Source organism: Mytilus trossulus, chromosome 1 (genome assembly GCF_036588685.1).
Source record: "Mytilus trossulus isolate FHL-02 chromosome 1, PNRI_Mtr1.1.1.hap1, whole genome shotgun sequence".
Lineage (NCBI taxonomy): Eukaryota > Metazoa > Mollusca > Bivalvia > Mytilida > Mytilidae > Mytilus > Mytilus trossulus.
This window is the reverse complement of record NC_086373.1, coordinates 88,215,820-88,230,836: the sequence shown is the minus strand read 5'-3', so window position 1 is coordinate 88,230,836 and position 15,017 is coordinate 88,215,820. Positions and strand designations below refer to the sequence as shown.

Genomic DNA, 15,017 nt, shown 5'->3' with positions numbered 1-15,017 from the left:
TGTTATCTCATTTTTAATTTTGAGACATCTTCAAATTTCAATTGGAATTCTGGTGTCTGTTTATCAGATCGTCAAAATAATAAAAATGAACAAACGAATAGATCATTTATACTTTTTAGTATTTTATCTTGCATCACGTCTTCCTGTAAGCGTAAACAAAACTATATTTAAATGGCTTTTAATTACTTTCAAAATATTGAAAATAAAATGTCCATTTTAATCATTTTTAGGTCATGTTTGAAGACGTTTTGGGAGAGCCAGACGGAGCCCATAGCATTGACTGCGTTTGGAACCTCAGCTATAAGTGCTTCAACGGGGGGAAAAATTGTTGTTATAAGTTACTGACAACCCTGTGCGGTCTGTGTATTGGTTTACATTGGGGATGTACGTTTGCACAAATTACATTTGGACACGTTTGGTGTTTTACACCTGGATTAAGAGCGTGCTCAATTTATGCTGGATGTTGCCAGAAAGTTATTGGTATCTTTGTATCATGCTGCATGGCACCGTTCTGTGAAACATGTGGGCTACTGTTCAGTAAAATAAATATTACAAAAAGTTAGCAACTTATCTCGAGAATAAATTGTATGAACTTTAAAGAAAAAGAAATATGTATTTTTGTACTGTCATTATATTATCACAAAAACAATATCAACGTAAAGTTTGTATGTTAAAATCACTTATTTTGTTTACAAGATTTGTGTAATATTTGTTTATGTTTACCTTTTAGTAAAATGGCATTGAAAGATATTAAAGTGTTTATTGTCAATCATTATTATGCTAATGCATCAGTAAATACTGATACTGATACGCTTCCAGAAATGTTGATCATGTGTTGTGACGATTTGCTTTCTTCTGTTGAACATAGAATTCTTCCAAACTGAAGCAGATTAATTTATTTTTCGGCTTGTTTTATTCATAGACATATAAAGCCGCTCATGTTTAGAAAAAGGAGTACACATTTTCGTAAAAATAATCTAAACACATATAATTAAAAAAGAATTCCAATTAATTATCATTGTTGTCTGGAAATTTCCTTCACTTTACGGAATAAACAAAGAGATGGCGAGAAAAATATACCACTTGGAACACTTGGTTTGATAGCTTCCGTGTATTTAAAAAAAATATTGATAGTTAATGCAAGCTTTGAAATATCATGACTGGGAAATTTACGTTCTAATCGACTTTCCTTGGTTCTAAATTAACAATGAGACGTATTGAAATGTTGTAAAAACTAAGAAAATAAACATATTTGTTAGTGTTGTTAAATCGTACAGTTTTGCCTAACCGGATAGTCGGATAATCGTTCGACCGATTAACTGAATAATCGGTAGTTCAATATGGTTTTTAAATGCCTTATCTAGAGTTCCCTACGTATGTACGTTTTTATAATTCGATGAATTGAAGATGGTCCTTTGACATTATAAGGATTATTGGTGATGATTCCTGGAAAAGTTTGATTTTTGATAATCCAATACCACCGTATCTTCTATGGCGTTTGTCTCAACTTTAGATTGAAAAATAAAAATACTTTTTGGTCTCGTCGAATCGAAAATGTCTGCAATCGAGGATTCTTTCATTTCTCTTGATGTCACAGAAAATAATGTGGGGTGTTTCAATTTTAAATGATTAAGCCTGTTACTCGTACCATCAAGCATATTTTAATAACATTCACATCGGTTTTCATTTCACAATTTTTAAGTTAGCCTTTCGTTTCAGTGAGGTTTGACAAAGTCTTGCACAATAAAGATTGCACATTCAGAAGTATAAGTACTTGTAGACCCACGTTTTCGCCAAGTATTGATACATTTCTATACGTTTTTAGCAGGTTGAGTTGCGTTCCGCTAAGCTTTGATACGTATTAACTAGGTTTCTACTTTGTTTCAATTTGTTGTTGAATATTCAAAACATACGGGGCAGGTCCAGTTTAGAACAAAGGATCACTACGTTTCGATACGCTTTATTACGTATATTACCGTTTCGCAACGGTTTCAAAACGAAGTTAAGCGTAGCTCTTTAAACGTGACAGTGTGACTGAAGCTTTACTGATTTAAAATTCCATGTTCTATACTAATTATGGAAACTTAAGATCTTGCTCCGAGCTAAAAGACAAGTTGTCTCTAAGTTCTAATTATTTTTTATGTTTTTTTTATAAACAAAAGCAATCAATCTACTGGACAATTGATATGTTTAATTAATTACTACGACGATCATTCTTAAAAAGAACACATTTTTTTTAATGATTTCAATACACATTTAGATCAAATTTATTAAATTTAAAAAAAGTCCGATTAACCAGTTAGCGTTTTTGGTATTCGATATTCGTTCCTTCCGACGGTTAACCGATTAAACGTTGTCAACACTAATATTTACACATATGTACAGTATACAAAACTGGCACATTTAAGGAATTAACCTGGAATGAAGAAAAAAAATTGTTTGAAGTAACAAACACTTAAAATTTTACAGACGCCATCACGAGTTAATTGAACGTTACGTGCCACATGTGTTCTGCTCAACCTTCCGGAGCACCTGAGATCACCCTTAGTTTTTGGTGGGGTTTTCTATGTTGTGTCATGTGTTCTATTGTTTGTCTGTTTGTCTTTTTTATTCTTAGCCATGGCATTGTCAGTTTATTTATGAGTTTGACCCTTTGGTATCTTTCGTCCCTCTTTTAAAACAAAATCTGTCTTTAAAAGTCATATATTAGGCATGACAAGCTATGTTTTTAATGCGAAAACAATTCCCCTTTATTTAATAAAGTGCTTTTGTGTATTATTCTTGATGAGAAACATTCAAACCCAAAGTTGTTAGTTCAGTATCTATATGATAAAAATGTACTCGTATATAACTAGTATATATTTGTTTAGGGGCCAGCTGAAGGACGCCTCCGGGTGCGGGAATTTCTCGCTACATTGAAGACCTGTTGGTGACCTTCTGCTGTTTGTTTTTTTTTATTTGGTCGGGTTGTTGTCTCTTTGACACGTTCCCCATTTCCATTCTCAATTTTATCATAATGTAAAACAATGCCAAAATTCACAAAAGAACAAATTTTAAAAATTAGTTACATAACTTTTCTAAATTTATCAATTGTTAATTTATTCCAGAATCCATATCAGTTCCTACACGTTGTCTACATAGCTGATGAAACTGTAGGTAGTAGTAATTATTGGTTATGAAGCTTACATTTTAGTACTAGAAAACAAAACATATATTATATAGCTCGTGCATCAAACTCATTTACTTTAATTTTCCTTCATCAGTAACACTCAACTACATAGCAAAATGAAGATGTCTTTACATTGGTACATTCTAGTAAAAAATTACATGAAATAGTGCATGTTGATCATGTTTTACAATTTACCTAAAAAAATTGTAAATATTTCACATTGAACCGAAAATGAATTCAATATATATCATAAAGTCGGTGCGTCAAAATCGCTTTCTTGAATTTTCCTTCATCAGGGACGTTCATGAAGACAAAAAAATTAACATGTCTTCATCTAGTGCATTCAAGAGAAAATGAAGAAGAAAAATGCATTGCTACATTTTTCATGAATAACTAATGAAATATGTTAATATTTCACAATGTACAAAAAATGAATTAGTCCTTAAAGTTGAATAAGGGGTATTTGTCTTATCATTGAAGTGTATTTTCGAATAAATTTTGGGTTTGTTCGAAATATTAAAAAAACGTTAGACCTTTTAATTGTACTGTAAACTTTGTAACCATTGCGTAATATTACTAAGAAAATATTGCTTCATAAAGGATGAGTAAAAGATACCAGAGGGACAGTCAAACTCATAGAGCGAAAATAAACTGACAACGCTAAAGAAGAAAAAGACAAACAGACAAATAACAGTACACAATACACAACATAGAAAACTAAATACTTAGCAACACGAACCCCACCAAAAACTGGGTAATCTCAGGTGCTCCGGAAAGGTAAGCAGATCCTGCTCCACGTGTGAAACCCGTCGTGTTGCTTATGTGATAATACATCCGGTAAATAGTATAATTTGGTAGGTCATATTTGTGAAAAGGGAAGGGGATTGTAGTTATTTAACGAACATATCCGATATCATCTGTGAAACGGTAATTCCATAACGGTCAACCGTCTCGTGATGGTGTCCGTAAAATTTACGATGGGATGATTTAAACTTTACCATTTGGAACTCTTGGTTTAATAGCTTCCTTGTAACCAATCCTCTATCAAACAAATCGTGATAGGAAATACAAGCCCAGGAACACGTATCAATTTAGGAGATATGTACTCCGTATAAAGGCGCTGCTGGAATGTTGCTACATAGAAACGTGAAAGTTTACAATCGGGAAGCTTGAATTGTCTCTTTTGTCGTGAAGTTTTGTTTTCAACCGAACCTCATGTCAATTTCTAGATGTGAGTGAAGATATAGTGCAAACTTAACTGTATTTGTAGTATCCTTTAGCTTTAGTTCGATGGGATAGTTTCGTTCAACATAGTCATCAAATTTTGGATTATTTAGTGAGAGAACATAATCTATATAGCGGAAAGTAAAGTTAAAGGATATTGCTCATTTCTTAGCTTTCTTCCTAAGAAGTTCCTGTATGAAGTCAGCCTCATAATAATAAAGAAACAAATCGACAAGAAGAGGGGCACAATTGGTTTCTATTGAAATTCTGACAGTCTATTGAAAAAACACGTCCTCCAAACGTATGTCAGTTTCAGAAATCGGTACTAAAGATATAAGTCGTTTTGGCTCAAATCCGTCCTTAAACTTTATCTAAATTATGTAGCTATTGCAATATAATGTCAAAATTATTGTCAACAACCATGGAAAGAAAGGACTGAATCATTCCTAGGAATATTTCAAACTTAAAACAAAAATTTTATTTAGCAGTTCAACCATACGTTCAGCTTTTAATAAGTAAATATGAAATGATAATACTAATATCAAAACGTTTGATCTTTCGATCCTTTACACTACCATTCCAAATACTCGACTGAACGGTAGATTACATTTTCTTACTAAACATCACTTTTTCTTCAAAAATGCGAAGAATAAAGGCAACAGTAGTATAGCACTGTTCGAAATTCATCGATCGATTAAGAAAAAACAAATCCAAGTTACACACTAAAACTGAGGGAAACACATCAAATATAAGAGGGAAACTACGACTCAACAGAAACACAACACTAAAATGTAACACATACAGAAACGAACTATAATATATCATAGGCCATTTTTGAGACTTTGTATAGGACATTTTAAGAAAAAAAATGGTGGGTTGAACCTTGTTTTGCGGCTAGCCAAAACTGTCCGCATTAATGGCAATGTTTTAAATATAACATTAAAATGACAACATTAGATGAAAGGAATACGGTACAAATAAAAGAACTTGTTTTAAATAACGAATACTAATAATTTGTAAACAATTACAATTTGTTGACTACAGATGAGAACTGTAAAACTCGGTTTAATCCTTAATTTTCTACAGCAGGAAATGCCTGTACAGAGTCATGAACATGACAGTTGTTATCCCTTCGTTTGATGAATTTGAACTTTTGATTTTGCCATTTTAGAAGGGACTTTCAGTTTTGAGTTTTTTTGTGGTTCTGTGTTTTTGTTATTTTACTCTTCATATTAATTTTAACATCGGTACATTTTAGTTGCCTCTTATTTATATTTCTTAAAAAATGTCCATCGGTTAAATAGATGAATTAAAAAACAGATATGAGCATTCAATTAAATATAACAACTGATTTTCATGATTTCAATAATATAATTGTTGTATATCGATATTACTTGACAAAAAAAAACGAGGTTAAAACATGCAAACATGGGATGTCATCGAAAAATGGAACTTTGACAGCGACATGTAACTTTTGATTTGATGATTTCGGTTAATTTTTTATTGGTTTTGTTAAACAAAAAAGATCATGAGTTTTGAAAATCAGTAAACTACTATTTTTTAATACATTTCATTGATCATGAGGACTTACTTAATCAAACAATTTCGTATCCAATTGAAACATAAATATACACATAAAACTGAAATAAAAAAAATGTTTTTTTGTGCATAAAAACATATAACATATAGACAAAATGATGAAATGGGTGAATGGATATCTATATATCCGCCTGTATATAGAGTATAACAATGTCTACCAAATGATGCAATATTCTTGAGCTTTTCCTATTATGATTTCGTTGATAGAGGATAGCTACTTAGGCAAGATACATCTCAGTCGATAAATTATTTCAGCGATTACATTTCGTACTTGATATGATATTTCAGAGTATTTTTTTCCAATCATGATTTCTTGAATGGATGTTTTTTTCTTACAGGGAAACTATGAAATCGATAGTTACAAGTCGAGTCATTAAAATCACTCCCTCGACATTTATAAACACCATAACGAGAAAGTTTGAAATCGAAGGATATATACGTCATAAACATGCGAACTAGATTATCAAACCGGATCAACACATACTATTACTTGCCTTATGAATCTAAGGTCAACTTTGCCAGAGAGTTGGAACCAGTTTCTTAATAATTTCTTCATTTATCAGCAGCGATTTTAAGACTTCTATGTTATAAGTCATGACAGTACCGCATAATTACTCACTCAACTGATGACACCTCGGGAACTTAGTTCAACAGGAAAAATGAACTAGTAAATAAACTTATCATAGATACTAGGCTTAACGTTGTGCTTGCCAGATGTGCGTTTCGTCTCCAGAAGACTCATCACTGACGCTCGAATTAAAAACAAAAAGATAAACAGGTTAAATAAAGTAAGAAGTAAATAAGCATTGAGGCCCATAGAAAACAAAGGATCAAATACAGCTAAGGTAATCTATTCCTGACTTATTCGCCTTTGAAAAAAAATGACCGAACTGTTAAACATATCCAGAAAAAGTGTTTTCACTGTATGCCTCTATTGAGTTTAACTCTTTGTGACCACTTATAATAGCACCCAGGTGGGTAAGTCTAAAAAAAGGTACACAAACAGAAGTGAAGGCAAATTAAACATATTTTTAAGGTCAGGTTGGATAGTATTCTAGTGGAAACTATTGTTTAAAACAATCATTGATTTGAGCATTTATTTTGTAGTAAGTCTGATTCAGTGACCTAAACCAAACAATAAAACGTTGGTTCTTTTCCATCCTTTGTGTCACCCACAATTTTAAAGATCTGCTTCGTAACCGAGTTGCCCAATGTAGGTAGTAAATTGATTATAAATATGTCTTTTAGGAGGTTAATAGTTTCGCAATGAGTGTATATTTAGATATAAAAAAACTTACCTAATTTTACTTACAAAAGTCGAAATATCAGAAAGATTGACAGTCAATGACGTTCCATTTTATTAAGTAAGATTTAAAGGCTTTTTTAGTTCAATCTTACTAGCCGAAAAAATATCTGAACCAAAAAGGTCATTCGTATAAAATGGCAAATTATGGAATCTTTTATTGTCAACAAATGAAACGTTTTTCATAGATTGAAAATTGATGTAACCATTTGTCCGCCGCCTGTGTATTCGAAAGACAAAACAAAAAAATCCTATCGATAAAAAAGCGAGTCCTTTGAATGATTGGTTAGCACCAGTTAATTTAAGAAAACATGTTAGAATTGGCCTTGATATGAATTGAATAAATATAAAGCTAAAAAACCGTTGCTATAAACTTATTTTTTTTAATTATATGTTAAATTAGATAATATATTATTACCGAACATCTTTGGATCAATTTGGTCAAGAAATAAAAAAATTATACATCACTACTTCATGGGTATTTTACTTCCATAGACTTGAAAAATACGCATTCTTTATTCTTAATTCTAATTATTGCTGCCTAGTGAAATTTAGGGGATGAACGAATTATATCTGATCGTTAACTTCTCAATTTTGTTTTTATGCAAACATATCGAGGTTTTGTCCTATTTAAAATTATTTAGATTAATTGTTTGAAAACCAGATAAAAGCTCAAACAATGATTATTTGTCATTTGAACTGCTTTTGGCCCCCATTTTTTCTCATTTTTCAAATTCGGTTTTGGAAAGCTACTTATCATGTCAAAATATTCCCTGAGGTATGAAGTTTGTTTTGATGAACTTAGGAAAAAAACAATTCTAGCAACCGCTTGCGGTGAGGGGAGGTTTAAAATTTCGGTTATTATTTAAATATTGTAATTATCATTAACTTTGTAGATGTTCCGTACAACGAAATCTTAGTTTGTAAGTGCCTGCGCCAACGTGACCCAAGATTTTTTTTTATTCCAATGTCATGGGAACTGTTTGAACTGTCCATATCGCCATATTTACGTATTGGTACGCTTTTAAATTTTGAGAAGCTGTGGCAAAAAATCGAAATTTTTCCTTCTTTGGCGTTTTTTATGCTCTTTTAGCATTCTTAGCTGAATTTTGATTTTTTTTTCGGAATTTTGGTCCTCAATGCTCTTCATTCTTCGTACTTTATTTGGCCTTTTTAACTTTTTTGGATTCGAGCGTCACTGATGAGTCTTTTGTAGACAAAATGCACGTCTGTCGTATATTAAAAAAAATAGTCCTGGTATCTATGATGAGTTTATTTACCCCCCTCACCTCACCCATTTTTTGAAATTAACGGTTTTGAGGTTCATCCAAACAAACTTCGAACCTTAGGGAATATTTTAATGTGATCAGTAGCTTTCCAAATCAAAATTTGCAAAGAAATAAGAAAATAGTGGGGTCAAAAAACGGACCTTATCGTACCTTGTCCTTTCAATTAGCAATACCTTTTTTTATTTTTGTTTTGTTTTGCTATATTATTCTGAACGGATTACCTCAGCTGTATTCAGCAAACCTTACGGGATTGTTAAGCCTTAATGCTTTTCAACTTTGTACTTTATCTGGCCTTTTACAATTTTGATTTGAGCGTCACTACTGTGTTTTTTGTGAACGAAACTCGCGTCCTGCGTACACAATTATGAAAAATTTAAGCAATTGCTCACCTTGTCCTATTATACATCATCTTTTTTTTGTTTTTCGCCTACTCCGATGTTAAGATTATATGCGATGAATTATTAAAAACATCCGTTCCAATGCCTATAAATATTGGTTTGGTTCAATTATTCATTTCGGTAGAGTGTCTCGTCCTGAACATGTATGACATAGTTGACACTTGAAGTCCTATCCAGCAATTCTTATAACTCATTTCTATTGAGTATATCCGTTTGCGATTATTTGACCAAAAAATAATGCTGCTACGTCAGGTAGGAATTTGACTGTTACATCAAGTGCCTCGTACAGAGAGAATGCAATGATCGTTATATATATAGCTCGTTATATATGCTTGATTTGAGAGGAACACTGTAATCAAGATGCAGGTCTCTGATTTCGTTATGCTTACATGCTTCGAATTTTAATCAGATTGAAGGGGTAGTGCATATTTTCTATAGAGTAATGTCTAAAACATATAAAAAGGGTAAAGTTTATTGAAATAATAAAGAAATTTCAATCAGAAATCTGACACAGATATAGATTTCATGCTTGAAGCACCTGTTAAACATTCAGTTCAAAAATCAAGTACTGATCTTGAGCATCATGTATGAGTTTATGTAGATCCAATGTATAATGGGTAAATAGAGAGTTGTGGGGAGTGCATCCTTTTGCCATTAAAGATGATAGTATAGGCTATAACAGCAGCAGGGCTCAAGTAAGCAAGCGAGTGGTCTTTTTTTATGTGCTTTAATTTCACATTTACGACATTTTGCGTATATGGAAATTGGGTATGACTCTGTGAAACTTTATTCCAACCTAATTGCATGCCTTCACACAAAGTAGGGCTATCTAGCCAATGTATTTCTGTGTTTGTCTGTCTTTATTTTCTCGGAGTTGGTGTTTGCTGTGGTTTGTTTTACTGTCCAATAATTTCAGAATTTCTGTAACCCTTTTATGCTCTATGCTGATAATCGAAAGCATGATGATGACATATGTAAAAGCCTTTAAAGGCCTGTCAAGTAGCTTCTACAAATGTGAGTACAGAGAAGACCAATACTTTCACAGGTTATTTTACAGCATCAAATGTTTATGAAATGATGTTCTCAACTCTGTCAACTTTGACAGTCATCCTTTAAGTTGAGGAAAATTTGACAAACATTTCGAATACTCAAGCCCCTTTTTAAAATTCTGTCAAATATTCCAAATCCGATCCATCCAATGTTGGAACAAAATAATAATTTAGGTATATTCAATAAATTTTTAATGTTTATTAATTAATTTATTGTTCATTTATATTTATATACGAAGGATGACATCAGACTGTTATATTTGATGCTTCTAAATGTCTTTCTCTTTTGCCTCCTCCTGTTATCAACTTTTTTAATCACATGTCTTGTATATTGAAATGAATTGATTAATATGTATACATAAAATTGCTTACATCCACTCCATTTAAACTTTGGTGGAAAGTTGTCTCATTGGCAATCCTACCATATCTCCTTATTTTTATATTATCATATTAGTAAGAATTGCAATGGTTTTTTTTCTGCATAGATTACCTTAGCTGTATTGGCCAAACTTTTAGATTTTTGTTTACCTCAATACTCTATAACTTCGTAGTATTTGGTTCTTTTTAACTTTTTTTTTATTCGAGCGTCACTGATGTCTTTTGTAGACGAAATGCGCGTGTCTTGTTCAAATATAAGATTTCAATTCTGGTATCTATGATGAGTTTATTTCAATGATTATGTATTACTTAAAACAGCCAGTACATTTATCATTGAAAGTGACAATAAAAGACAACAAATATATAAAATCATATATTATTTTCTTGAAACATAAACGTCTTTAAATAAAGATAATTATCACAGATATTAACATTTTTTAAGTCAATTTAGCTATTTGTTTTGTACTTTTATGTTACTGAAGAATAGACCCATGGTCTCACAACAAGGAGCACAGAAACAGTCCATACAAATGCTGTAATACTTTCTCCATGCGCCACACTCGACTCTAAAAGCAGATAAACTGGGAGTGATACACCAGATATGCTCGAAAGCTAAACAGGCAAAACAACATCCCCAATATAAAGCGATACATATTCCACAGATTGCTGTCAAAAACTTATAACAGCAACTCTTTCCTCCTTCGAAACATCTGTAGCTGTTTCGCCATACACAATCAATGGCGTGAGCCCCTGGTACTTCTCCAATGGTATCTTCAAAGGCAATCTACAAAAAAATTGACTATAATGAAAGACAAATCTGTTCTTTTAGCGATGTTTTTATATTCTCTTGATTCCCGTTTAATTATACTGACAATCTGTATTTGCAAGAAAGTTTTTGAATTGTATACGTAACAGAATTTGTATCACAAATCTTGACCACAGAACAATAACATCTTATTCGAACATGCCAAAATTTTCTATTTAATATATTAGAATTAACCTAATAATAAATGTCCAGAAAACATGTCGCAAGTTTCCTTAAAAGTATGTAATGGAGTTATTGTTTTGAAAATTTGAATACAAGTTATAATCATTAATGTCTTGAAGGATAGCTTGTCAGACTACCAAAAGGCTAGATTATTTTCTTTTGTATAATTATCAGGTGTCCTTCTCTTTTTCATACACACAATTAATTTCTTAATTTCAAGTAGTAGTTTGATCATGTAAATGGTATACTGTTCATGTAAATGGCATAATGATTTCAAATGTAAATAGAAGGTAAGTCAATGAATAATTCAACATTTTGTGATAAAAGTATTTAGTGCATAATTACATACCTTTATATGATCATTAATATTATTAGGATCCCTGTTTTCCATATCTAATTGGTCTGCCATTTTTATGGTTTCAAAGAAGCCAAGGGTTCACCGAAACAACTATAATGAAATACTGTGTATACATCCATATACATTAGCTTTTATACGTCCACTCAGTACTCATGGTTACACTATTCTCTGCTCTCTTTAGGCTACATGAAGGTTTCAATGAAGTGCATTATATGATATTGTTATCATTGATAAAAGAAAATAAAATCTTTTTTGTTCTAAAAAGTTCAAAACTAATAAAAGTAAGAACCCAAGTCAGTTTTGTTGAAAACAATCAAGAGATTCGAAACATCTAATGAAACTACTAATTTATCCCTCTATCACCCTCGAATGCACGATGAAGCATAAAACCCAATAGAAACCTTTATATCAAAATCTAATAAAATATATAATAACAGATCTCCTTCTCTATTCAGGTAGAACTTAGATTGGGAAATGAATGTACCTTTTATTAAAATTTGAATTCACAAAATTCAATATGTTTTTATTCTTTGTGTTTTCTGAAATGATAACAAGCTATTTCAGTTTTTCAATATGACAATACTATCAAATGGGAAATATTAAATATAAAAAAGGAAATGATTGATATTCATATATCCTTCGCTCCATTTAACAATGCATTTCAATGAATATAAACTTTGATACGATGAGATGCTACTTATTTTGGCCTATAAATAGAGAAGATTTATAACCCCGATAACCACAAACACACACACACAAACATTTCCTAAATAAAATTTGTTTTCTGCAATGAAAAAAATCAAATTGAAAGAGTTAGGATATATAAACCCTTTGACACGTTGGACTCATGAAACAACACAGCCGAAATTCGTTCATTCTGTTGGAAATTTTTATGTACGGTTTCCCGTGTGAAACTAGAACTATCTAGATATAGAAATGGGCATATTAAATATTTTAAAATTTGTTTAAAGTAATTTCCCCCTTGATTTTCAAAGCAATAAAAAGAATGCTTCATTATTTGATGCAAACACATCATCAAGGTAATTAGTAGTATTGTTGAATTAATATATCGAATCTAGACGGATATGTATTGAGCTTGGTTTAAAACTGCTTTTTATAAAAATTTAAAAAAAATAAGACCACATGTTATTTAAGGGGCGCAAATGATGCCAATATAAATACCTACATCCTTTCGATAAATTGACTTGCCAAAACGAATATAGACATTGTCAGGAAAATTGCTTACTGTTGTAATTTTCTCATCACACTGCCAGTTAGTATGTAGCATACTTAACTCTTTTTAAAATTACTGTAGAATGTTTAATATGAGTTCTATCAAATACATACGCAATGACCATTAAAATAATTAAGACAACTTTTGGTAATATTGTGTGTGAGTGTTTGGTTCAATTTAATGTTGTCCACACTTTCACTGGTTTTGAGATTGATGCATGGTATGGACACTTGTTTATTTTTAAAGTGTTGGCCTCTTTATACGAGAATGACGGTAATGTTTGTATCTCCACCACTAATGAAATTTAATCTAAACAAGACTTATTACGCAAATATGATTTTCTTATATATTGCATATATCATTTAACATGTGAATAATGCACCAGTGTGCTTCCTTTTTATGTATATGCATATATAATTTCAATCATTATCCAAAGTTAACCGAATTTTATGTGTTTTGATGTTTTCTTTAAGTTTAGTTCATTTATGTTTTGGAGTTTAGTATGATGTCCATTTACACTGAACTAGTACACATTTTTATTTATGGGCCCACTGATTTTATCTGCGCTTTGGTCGGGTTGTTGTCTATTTTAAATATGCCCCGTTTCCATTCTCAATTTTATAATGCATTTATAATTTGACTAAATGTTCTAAAATATGCCAATTGTGTTAAAAACCCTAAACAACTTATAGGTACATGTATCTATAGCACGGCGTATTTCAGTCAAGATTCAAGGATACTTAGTTAATTGGCTCCTACTTAGAAAGTGGTCACTGCTTAGGAAAAAATCAGCTGACATTGGCTCTATTTCTTTCTCTCATTTCTTACAGCTAAGTCAAAGTTCCTAAATGTTCAAAAACCTAGTTGTCATAAAAGAGAGGCAAATGATACCATAGGGACAATCAAAATAAACTGAGAACGCCATGGAACAAAAAAAAAGACACAGCAGTTCACAAATCATAACATAAAAAACTAATGACTGAACAATACGAACCCCTCAAAAAACATAGATGACCTTTATTGCTCCAGAACGGTAGGAAGATCCTGTATAACCTGAGGCATCAAAATTTATCAAACTTCAATTAAAAGTGAACATTTGTAATTGTTGTATAAAAAACGTTAATGTAAATTATCACAATTCAAGAAATATTCGAATATTAAAATAGTTATAATGAAAATAGTTAAATCGTGTGTTAGTTTCTGTTGAAAATAGAATGCATTATTGTTACTTTCGTCAAGTAATTGTGACCTTAAAATAAGTTTAAGACAAGAATGTATAAATTCTTATTTTACATTTCACAATTGAAATTTTTTTAAATCACATATTTGAAAATCCTTCATGTGTCAAATAACGTATAACTATGCTATATTACAATCGTTGTAGGTGAAGAGCATAAAGAAACTCCATTTAAATAAACATTCAAAAGTTGAAACGGAATAATTACAGTTGTCAATATTGTAAAGATTGATCTAACCTTAAAAAACCTTCAGTTCGATTTGTAATGTATTCAGAATCTTAAGGTCAAGCTTCATTGTACATCTTTTGATGATATATTAAAACTAACATAATTAAAAATCAGTGTTTATTTGTAGTCTTGCCTACAGTCAATAACAATTTGATTTGTATATACTTAATAAAAAAAAAGGTTAAAATACTCAATTAAAACAAGTATTTTAAGTTTATGTATTTGCATGCATGATTTTGATTGTATATCTAAATGAAATCGTACAAAAACGTGTTAAAGCAAACCCAGTGAATAACTAAAACTTTATCTTTGAAAAAAAAAATAAAAAAATGTATTCTCCAGTGAAAAAAATATTTTCTCGGGCATCTGATAGAATTTTAATCAAGCTCTATATATATACAGCTAGCTTTTTATTTGGCAATCTAAATAAAATTACTTAAATATTTTTGTATAATATTTGTTTGCCATTGCAACTAAACAAAATCTATTAATATGCTATACAGAAGAATTTATTCGTCTATATTTGCAACGTTCCTATAACCTTTACTGTCTAAATGTAGTC

General features: G+C 31.1%; 1 protein-coding gene across 1 annotated transcript; it reads right to left on the bottom strand.

Moving 5' to 3' along the window:
* Window positions 1-10,769: 10,769 nt before the first annotated feature.
* LOC134710979 (caveolin-3-like) lies at window positions 10,770-11,916 on the bottom strand. Its single transcript, XM_063571404.1, has 2 exons — window positions 11,747-11,916; window positions 10,770-11,193 (listed from the first exon to the last, which is right to left on the bottom strand). The coding sequence occupies exons 1-2, from the start codon at window positions 11,804-11,806 to the stop codon at window positions 10,861-10,863; spliced, it is 393 nt and encodes a 130-aa protein (XP_063427474.1). The 5' UTR covers window positions 11,807-11,916; the 3' UTR covers window positions 10,770-10,860.
* Between the last annotated feature and the right edge of the window lie 3,101 nt (window positions 11,917-15,017).